Source organism: Eufriesea mexicana, unplaced genomic scaffold (genome assembly GCF_001483705.2).
Source record: "Eufriesea mexicana isolate 0111107269 unplaced genomic scaffold, ASM148370v2 scaffold11454, whole genome shotgun sequence".
Classification (NCBI taxonomy): domain Eukaryota; kingdom Metazoa; phylum Arthropoda; class Insecta; order Hymenoptera; family Apidae; genus Eufriesea; species Eufriesea mexicana.
The window spans coordinates 238,989-249,046 of NW_016919070.1; the positions used below are offsets into that span (position 1 = coordinate 238,989).

The window sequence follows — 10,058 nt, forward strand, 5'->3', positions numbered from 1 at the left end:
TCGCGAGATCTCTATCCGGCCTCGTAGTTGGTACTCCTGAGGTCTGCCATCTTGCCCGTAGATGTTCTCAGTGGAATCACGCAACCCGTCCGACGCGTGGTTGTCGGTCAGTTTCCTCTTCCTCTGCTGAGCCATCACCTTCTCTAATTCCTTCGAGTCCACCGTGGCGATGTAATAGTGAGACCCGTAATCTGGAAGCGTCTGTGCGTGAGTTATGAACATCTCCTCAGCCTTGTTCGAGTCCAGGCCGCGTCTGTCGCGATGAGCTTGGTGGAGTCTAGCTCGAAGAGCCTCCGCCCCTCCGTTGTTGATCTGCGATTGAGGCTGATCTATGTTCAGGATCAACGACTCCGGGACGTAGTGCTCTAGCAGGAAATAGTCGCCGCAGCCGTGTTCCTGGATGGAACAGAGAGAAGTCACGCGTTATCGGGCTGAAACGAAATGGAGATAATGGACCGGAAGTGAGGTCGCTACTGAGGAATCTGGTGTGGGGTTTGATCGATGGTTTAGCTGGGTGCTCGCTGTGTTTTCCTTTTTATTTCGTTTTATTGCTTTTTTCGGGGGAAATAGGTTATACTTGTTTCATGTTGTGGAATTAATGAAGGTTAGGCAAGTCGTATATGAGCCCTTCACTGCACAAATCGATTAACTCCACTTTTTAAAAAATTTTAAAAAATTTAAGTGTCAAAGCATTTAATATAGTCATAACTTTTTGAATTTCAGATTTTTCAAAAAGTGAAGTTAATCGATTTGTGCAGTGACGGCTCATATATAGGGTTTTCTTAAATTTGTGCATTGAAAATATTTTTGTTATTTCAATTTTTAGTTGTAGTGATAGATATGTTTTGTTGTAGTATGAGAGGTATTAATATTTTTCCTTCGTTGTTTCATTTTTACTCATGTGTGATTAGTTGATCTTCAGAAATGGTTGAGTGTGTGTAAAAGAGTAATATAATTGAGCATGATCAATTGAAAAGAAAATATTTTTCTTTTCTTTTTTTGGGAATAGTCACTCAAAATAGGAAACTTTATTTATAAAATTAATTAAATTAAATTGTACTCTTAATTGTACTGTACGTGCTATAGTACTCTATATAGTATAGTATATAGAGTGTAGTATAGTATAGTACACTATAGTGTAGTATACTATATAGTACTCTGTATGACTTACTATTATATTATTTACTATTAATTTTACGTGGAAAATAATGAGAATTAATTAATAGAAGAAAATATATGATAGAATCATATGAAATTCAAAATTTTTCATCGAACAATCAGCATTCCATATATTTTTTCGTGATTTTTAATATCGTATGATAGTTTCGAAATTGATGTACAACTCTATCAATATCCTTAAAAGCAATGAATCTCCAATATACTCACGTTCACGTTGTAATTTCCAAATTCAGCTTGAAGAGCGAGTCCAGTCAGATTAATTAACTCTGGATAGGGACAGACTAGTTGTTGCTCCAATATACAACGTCGTATTTGCAAATACAGCAGATGTTTCGATATCCAACTCCTAAACAGATCATTCGCGATTGATCGAACTTCATATAATTTCCATATCGTTTGTTAAAATACCATCGACTATCGTTAGTGGTAAATATGACAAACACGAGTAGCTTTTATCGATAATAAATAACTGAAAACAAAAGAAAATGTTTTCGGTAGAACGATTCCATTAAATTGAATCGTCTCAAATTTTCTATCAATTACTGCTAAAAATTTAAATTTAAAAAATTTGTGTAACAAACACAGTCCAATAAAGTACTATTACTATTGCCAATAAAAACTATTACTATTACGTATGTAATAATTGAAATGATTAAAATATAAATGTATTGAAATTTCGAAATATTCTATAGCTTTTACAATTTCTTAATTTTCAGAAAATATTTTTTGGCAAGAATTATATAATCTTCACTCGACAGTCGACAGTAAATCCTTAATAAATTCGTAAAAGAGCAATACATAGATGAAAAATTACCATAATAAGTTATTACAAAATTCTCAATATTATTAAAATCCAAATACAACAAAGTTTCTAAATATTCCATTATTTTTGCAATTGTTCACCTCCCAGAAAATACATTTTAGTAAGATCAAGTGCTATCTGTCTATCCTATACGACATAATTACAATTCCCATCGTGACATCTTGTTAAATCGAAATACACAAATTTTTACTAGCTCTTCACTGGAATCCGAGTGTAAAGCCCATCTTTGAAAGAGCTTTGGTATACCTTACACCACGTAGAGATGGTAGAAAGAACCTGAGCCTGAGATACAGCATAAAACTGGTCGGAAGGCCCAGGAGACCCTTGCTTTTGCCACTGCTTAACCATCCCGGTGGCGCGACTTTATTCAATTTAGTGTCGGGTGGTAAAATCGCGAAATCGCCCGCTAATAGCACCGCCAGACCAAGGGTGAAGTTTTCGTCGAGGCTTTCAGCTTGCATGATGGCCTGGAACCATTTCAAACCCATCCATTATGTTAACGGTGTAATTACGTGAGATCAGAGATAGATTTGATTAGAAACGTATGTATATATACATATTCGTTAAATGGGTGCAGAATTCTGTTGTATGATACCTTGGGTATATTCAAAAACAATTGTTAGTATATTCGAAACCAATCCGAATATTGTGAGATGATAATGTTTGATGTATTTTAGAATTAGAATATTTTAACCCCTTGCACGATAAATGCGAGATAACTGCGAGTCCATTCGAGATATTCATACTTAGCCCGAGATTTAGACCACGAGTCAGACTCGAGATATTCATGTTTGGCCTGAAATGTGGATAACGAGTCAGACTCGTGATATTCATGTTTGGCCCGAAATATTGATCACGAGTCACACTCGTGATATCCACGTTTGACATGAAATTAAACAACGAGACTGATTCGTGATATTCGAGTTTGGCCTAAAATTTTCATCACGAGTCAGACTCGTGAAAATAGTGCAAGAGATTAATTAGTTTCGACGTGAAGTTGATTAGGTTCGTTTGTGTAATTATTTGAGATATTATTGGTCTGAACATTGACTTAGATTTTTATTAGATATTTACAATTTTTATTAAATTTTTTGGAATTATTGGAATTAGATTATTTACTGAAAGGAAGATAAGATATATGAATTAGGTTACCTGCTATTTCTCTACAGTCTTTTTAAACCTTTCTTTAATTTTGTATATCTTTCAATAAAAATTTAGAATAAGAGATATGTATCAATATTAAAAATTATTGTCTGTTTCCTATAAGTTAATTCCTAATTTCCTAGTTTCCTAATTTCCTAAATATTAATTATTGTAAATAATAAAATAGAAGATAGAAAAATTATGAAAAGAAAACTAATTTTTTCAGCTATATGAAAGAAAGAGAAAAGAATCAAAAAATTTTTGGATTGATTATGGTACTTAATTCATTCTAGGGATATGTTAATCGACGATATCGCGTAACTTATGGTTTGTGGATTTGTTATATATAACAATTAAGCTGGGCAGAATGCCAGAGTTTCTCATGAGTTCACACCGAGAATTTGTGGTCTCATGAATAACCACCCACGTCTGAATCTTTATAGCATTCGACATCTACTGCACAATTCACAAAATAATACTATGACCCAAATCCTATTTATTCATGAATGAAAAGCGTTTGGTATCGAGACGTGAATATCTTGTAACGAAGATTTAAAAAGGTAACAATGATATGGAATATGTGATTGAAAATAATAATAATAATAGTCATAAAATACGGAAACTATACGGGTGAAAAAATTTGTAGATAATTTTATATCATTTATAATTTTATATTAAAAATAAATATGAAATTAGGGTAATAAAATATTCGAGTGTCGATAACATACATCTCACACAGTATTTTTAATAATTTAAAATGTGGGATACTTTAAACGCTATTTGTCAATGATTTGATAAATACGTGTTATCACTGATATTTATATGTAGCTTATGGCTGTGACCTAAAAATCAACTGATAATTGTAACTTATCACATATCAGTGTCTAGTGAAACTCAAATCTAATTCATGACGAACTTCAAAATAGTGTTTTCGATATTATTATGACAAAGTAAGAAGTATTGTAAAAATGAATTAATTGTCTTATACTGCATAAAAAAATTATTTTATCATATTTGATAACAATAAAAAATTGTTCTTCTCTTTTCTTTGATTATTTTCATTCTTAAGAAGTGAATAAGTAAAAATTAAAATAATATTCATTTTTATTAACTTCTATCAATTTTTAAAGCTGACACTAAATTTTTGAATTTTATAAAATTAACATATTAATTTTTAATGTAAATTTAATGAATTTAAATTTTCATTCTTAAGAACTGAATAAGGAAAAACTAAAATAACATCAATTTTTATTAATCTGTAATTTTAAATCTAACACTAAATTTTTGAAGTTTATAAAATTGATATATTAATTTTTAATTTAAATTTAATGAATTTAATTAATTATATTTTAATTGATTTTTAAATAACATTAATTGTATTCATAACAAAGATTTCTCCTGTAGCTTTTCTTTTATCTATGCGTGGTTACTGAAATCACGAGCGAATAATTATGGATTACGACCATAGAGATATTTTGCTTTTACCTCGCCATACGAAAATCCATAACGTTTCTGTAAATGACATTATACGTATCATTCGGACATAATTGTCTAGCAAATTGAATCCCTTATCATCGAGGGACACTCTCCATGGAAAACCCCCGCCAGTTCGTACTTTTGATTGAACTTCAACACTTTTCATCGCTTTTCATCATCGAAATACGATCTACCCTTCGATTCAATTTACAGATTTTATTGAATTTTCGACCAGGTATCTCCAAGTTGAAACCAGCTACAGGTATATGAAATAACGTTTACGCTGCATGGAAAATTGAAGATGCGGTTGGAATTACCTGGAATAAATCTCCAGCCGTAACTTTCTGAGGATCGCAAGTAACTTCCACTCGTTGACCAGTCAACATTATTACGACAATACGTCCGGAATTGCCAGCCTGTGAACAAAATAAATATTACGTTATATCTACAAACAAAAATTTAATATATGGAGGATGCCATTTCGAAATAAATCGCGAATCGACCATTGCCAATAAAAACAAATTATAAACCGATCAATATTTTCTAGAAGCAAATGGAAAAGTTATATTGGGTATCAAAATTAACCCTTTGCACTCGAGGGGCGACTCTCAGTCGCCATTAAATTGAAAATTGCCCAACAACGCGTGGTATATGGAAATAAAATAATTCTACGTCTTACAATTAATTTATATTTCTTATTTACCGTTATGAAAATATCGTCGACTTTATGGCAAAAAGTCTTCGAATTGCTATGTTTCTGTAACGAAAAGATCGTCGAGTGCAAAGGGTTAATACTCAAAATAAAAAGAAAAATCGTAACAAATATAAAATGTTACCAATCGATATAATTATAAATAATATTTTGGTTATCATTGTAACAATTAACGAAAAGCTACTTGAAATCTACCAATATAAAACAAAATTGTATACTATAACTATAAAACTCGAAAATTATATTAACACTGGAGTAATTGATAAATTATCTGTCGCGTATTTAATCCCCTTAATTCCTAATTAATTACGTTAATTATACTATATTAATAATTTATTGAGTTTTAATTGTAATTACATAAATTATACTTAATAACTTTGTTATTTGCAATTTCAATAATTATTAATTCAATTTGTTTACATTAATGGAAAATTCGTTGTATACATATACCACGTGGTGAAACATGGAGAAGGATAATACCAAGAGATCCGGTATGGTCTAGTGGCTAGGATACCTGGCTTTCACCCAGGAGGCTCGGGTTCGATTCCCGGTACCGGAATAAGATTTTTTAAATTCGTTTTTTTACGAATTAACACATGTATTTCGCCATCATATGTGACTAGTAGGAAATTACAAACACAGTCGAAAACACAGGTATTTTGTAGTCAATTGAAACTTTGAAAGATGTGTAATTACCTACATAATATCTGTGTTTTCGACTGTGTTTCAACCTCTTTACTAACTCTATATCTATACCGAGAGATACAGGTAAAATTAAGCAGGTAAGACGTTAGAAATGCTTTCCTTAGAACAACTACATATATCGACATGATTCTTTTTTTAAATTAGACATTATTTAGTGTCCATCAAACGTTTTAACGAGTATTCTTTAAGGTCTAAACAATTCTCTTCCCCATTGTTTTAAGTGGAATGACAGATTAATTTTCTACTTGATGAAATAATTTTCAAAGCAAGGTACATTTCGTGTTGTATATTTTAATCTATTCCAAAGATCTTCATTTAGCTGGAGTCATAAAAAAGTATGAGAGTAACGAGTAAGAGAAAGAAAAATAAAAGAACATCTCGTCCCATTGAGAAATCAATCTATCAGATCCATGTGTATCCATTCCATAGTAAAATACACTTGAGGATCAGTGAAGACCACGTGTCAATCCTTAAGGAGGTAATAGAAGAAATAATAAATCAAGAGAACAGCGGTATGCTGAATTGAAGTCTAGAATTGAGCAGACAAAGCAGAAATCTAATATGCACACGAAAGAAAAAGAAATAAACCTAATCCAGAAACGAAAATTCCTGCAAACGTTTCTCATAACAAATAGTCAATTAATGTTCAAGAAGAAAAAACACAAGAACCGCAACATTTAATAAAATAAACCTTAAAAAAATAATAGAAGATCTTAAAATATATAATAATAACTTAAACAAAAAGCAAGCAGACATCTTGAAAAATATAAATATTTGGAAAATTAAATGACGTATAATACAGAACAAAGAATAACTGTACACAAGAAATGAGTAAAGAATTTGAAAACTAAAAATATTTGCAAAATTCAATGACAAATAAGCTAAGAATTGGAAAACTAAAAATATTTGCAAAATTCAATGACAAATAAACGAAGAATTGGAAAACTAAAAATATTTGCAAAATTCAATGACAAATAAACGAAGAATTGGAAAACTAAAAATATTTGCAAAATTCAATGACAAATAAACGAAGAATTGGAAAACTAAAAATATTTGCAAAATTCAATGACAAATAAACGAAGAATTGGAAAACTAAAAATATTTGCAAAATTCAATGACAAATAAACGAAGAATTGGAAAACTAAAAATATTTGCAAAATTCAATGACAAATAAGCAAAGAATTGGAAAACTAAAAACATTTGCAAAGTTCAATGACAAATGGCACAAAACAAGGAATACTAGATGACAAATAAACGAAGAATTGGAAAACTAAAAACATTTGCAAAGTTCAATGACAAATGGCACAAAACAAGGAATACTGCAACATCATAAAACAGATGAAGATGACTCCTTGATGAACACCGACCATCAAGTACCTGGGGAAACCCAGCAGAAAGGAGTCAACGAAGAACACGCAGACACTCTCTTTACGACAGTCAACCAACGGAAGAAAGGCAAAGGAATGTCAGTATTGTACCTAGGGTAGAGACCCGCAGGAGGCCAAAAAAGAGAAGAGAATAGAGGACAGCCAACCCCTGATCCCCAACAACCAGCATAAAGCAGACTCGACACGAAACACACGTCTATCGACACAACACGACCAGGAAAGTTACACGCCCCTGCCTATATATAATGTTAATGTAGATGGCGAATAATGGTAAAAAAATTCACCCTAAAACTAGAATATCTCTCTTCACAGAGCGTAAACTTCGTGGCTATTACCTACTGTAAGGCAGGTGAATTTAACGACCATCGCAGTTTCGGGAACAATGTAACAAAAAGCGGGGAAACTGTTCTTAATTGTACCTTGACAATGACGGTATAAAATTAAGTATATACAGTGAAATTGGAATGTAAATTGCAATGGGGTGTAAAATGAAACGTTCACAGGTATACGAGCCATTTTAGCGGTCTGATGGAGTCTAATATGAACTGATGTGATTTTTAAATTTTAAATCAGTGACCTGGAGGTTTATATTTAGGATATAAGAATTATTATTAAATAATTATATTTAGGACTGACTTTTTCTTTTCTTTTTCGAGAACTTACTATTTAGATCTAGAGATCAAAGTAAGAGTTGTGTAACTAATTGTACAGACATGTATAGATTGCAGACTTGATACTTGGATATCAATTAGAGTTAATACACTTGGTTATGGACACTTAGATTATGGAAGAGAAACTGTTGAATTAATATAAGGATGGATATTTCAGAAATTAATAGAAAATGAGAAAATAGAGGAACTTAAATTGGGGATAATATTAAATATGTCTGAAGTGCCATTTTTGCTGAATTGATTATCACAATGAGAACAATGCTGTATGATACAGTCTGTATTAGGGTGTTTATGATGACGTCATTATGGAATCAGATCATAATTGTTAAGATAGGGTAAATAATTTTGTTTCAAGCTATGTTTTGAATATCATTATGACATTAGAAATTGGAATTTTGTGATACCTTCAGATTAAATGACACCAGAAATTTGAAAACAATGAAAAATAGAAAATGACAGAGCAACTAATGAATTAAATTGAACGTGAACAATGTTTAGGTATTCTCGAACAAATGATATATCCTGAGAAAAAACTGAGGACGATATTAAAAGAATTATCTCCAAACAATTAACAAAATTTGAAACATGGAATGAGAAAATATTTGTATCTGTTATTTGCATAGAAATTAAGTAAAACTGCAGAATGTGAAATTTACATATAGATATTCATTGTTTAAAAATATTTAAAAATCTGTGCAAGGTAATTGTACTTAAATGTATCAAGTATATTAAATATAATGATACGTATATTTAAAAAATTAATAAAAATTTGGTTAGTTTACAGTAACGAGATTACTCATATTTTTTCACGAAATATTAAAGTTAATTTGTTCATTCTTTAATTAATAGTATTAAGTCTGGAAGTGCTGCAAATAACACTATATTAAAGATCGAACTCTCATCACTCCGGTATGGTCTAGTGGCTAGGATACCTGGCTTTCACCCAGGAGGCTCGGGTTCGATTCCCGGTACCGGAAAATATTTTTTTATCTTTTTTTTCCCATAAAATTTACATATTTTTTAATAGCAAAAGAATGTAGAAAGTCAATCATGAATATAAATATTGTTAAAGGATTATTTATAAGATTATGTAAGACGTTACGTGTTATAGATAAACACAATTTTACCAATACTAATGGCATAATATAATACATATATATTCAATAATATTCCTTATATATTTAATAGAGCATAAATTTAAACAATCTTGAGAATTATAAAGATAATTAACTATGAGATTATGAAAAATCATACTAAACAATTACTATACTCCAAGAATATACCCAATACATGTATAAAAGATAAAAACCTGCAATACTAACAAATTTGACAACTAAATAAAGTTCTTCCATAACAAGTAGAAGTAAAAGCTTTTAAATACTGAAAGCTCAGTCAAAAGAAGTCACTGAAATATTTTTTAAGTGAAAAGATCTTATTGTTTTGGGAATAACCGTACCTATTCAACAGAATTGATGTGTATGACTCAAAACAAAAGGATTTGAAATAGTAGATGGAAAGAGCACATCCTCTAAAATAGCCAACATCACTAACAGTCAACAATAGAGCACGGGTAACTCGACACTGTTATTCAATATTTACACAGCGGACCTACTGAATTCGTTCAATTTAAACACGAACACTGCATTAACGCAATAACGGTTTCAGACAACTTATTATTAGCAATTTACGTACCCGGTTGTGAATTAACATGGGAACAAAATTAAATCCTATTTGAGAAAATTTACCTGTTAAAGGTTACAAATAAATACAGTGCAACATAAAACTATAACGTTTCACTTAAAAATTATAAAAATAATTTTCAACTTATTTAAAATTTTCAATTGAATTTAAGTATTATAAATATACAAAAATTTAACAATTGCCTTTCTGCTAATAAAATAATAATAATAATAATAATAGTAGTAGTAATAATAATAATAATACAACTTCCGATGTATGTG

The 10,058-nt window shown here is 30.7% G+C and overlaps 1 protein-coding gene and 2 non-coding genes across 3 annotated transcripts in view; 2 read left to right on the forward strand and 1 right to left on the reverse strand.

Moving 5' to 3' along the window:
* The window catches only part of LOC108553627 (uncharacterized), a 60,236-nt gene that overhangs the window by 15,199 nt on the left and 34,979 nt on the right, over window positions 1–10,058 (reverse strand). Inside the window, exons 6-9 of the mRNA XM_017908616.1 lie at window positions 4,939–5,037; window positions 2,249–2,469; window positions 1,387–1,525; window positions 7–396 (exon numbers count right to left, since the gene is read on the reverse strand). Of these exons, the coding sequence (XP_017764105.1) occupies window positions 7–396; window positions 1,387–1,525; window positions 2,249–2,469; window positions 4,939–5,037 (849 nt within the window). The remainder of the gene's footprint in view (window positions 1–6; window positions 397–1,386; window positions 1,526–2,248; window positions 2,470–4,938; window positions 5,038–10,058) is intronic.
* On the forward strand, window positions 5,821–5,892 carry TRNAE-UUC (transfer RNA glutamic acid (anticodon UUC)). The gene has a single exon. It is a non-coding gene; the product is annotated as a tRNA-Glu (tRNA).
* Window positions 9,003–9,074, forward strand: TRNAE-UUC (transfer RNA glutamic acid (anticodon UUC)). Its single transcript has one exon. It is a non-coding gene; the product is annotated as a tRNA-Glu (tRNA).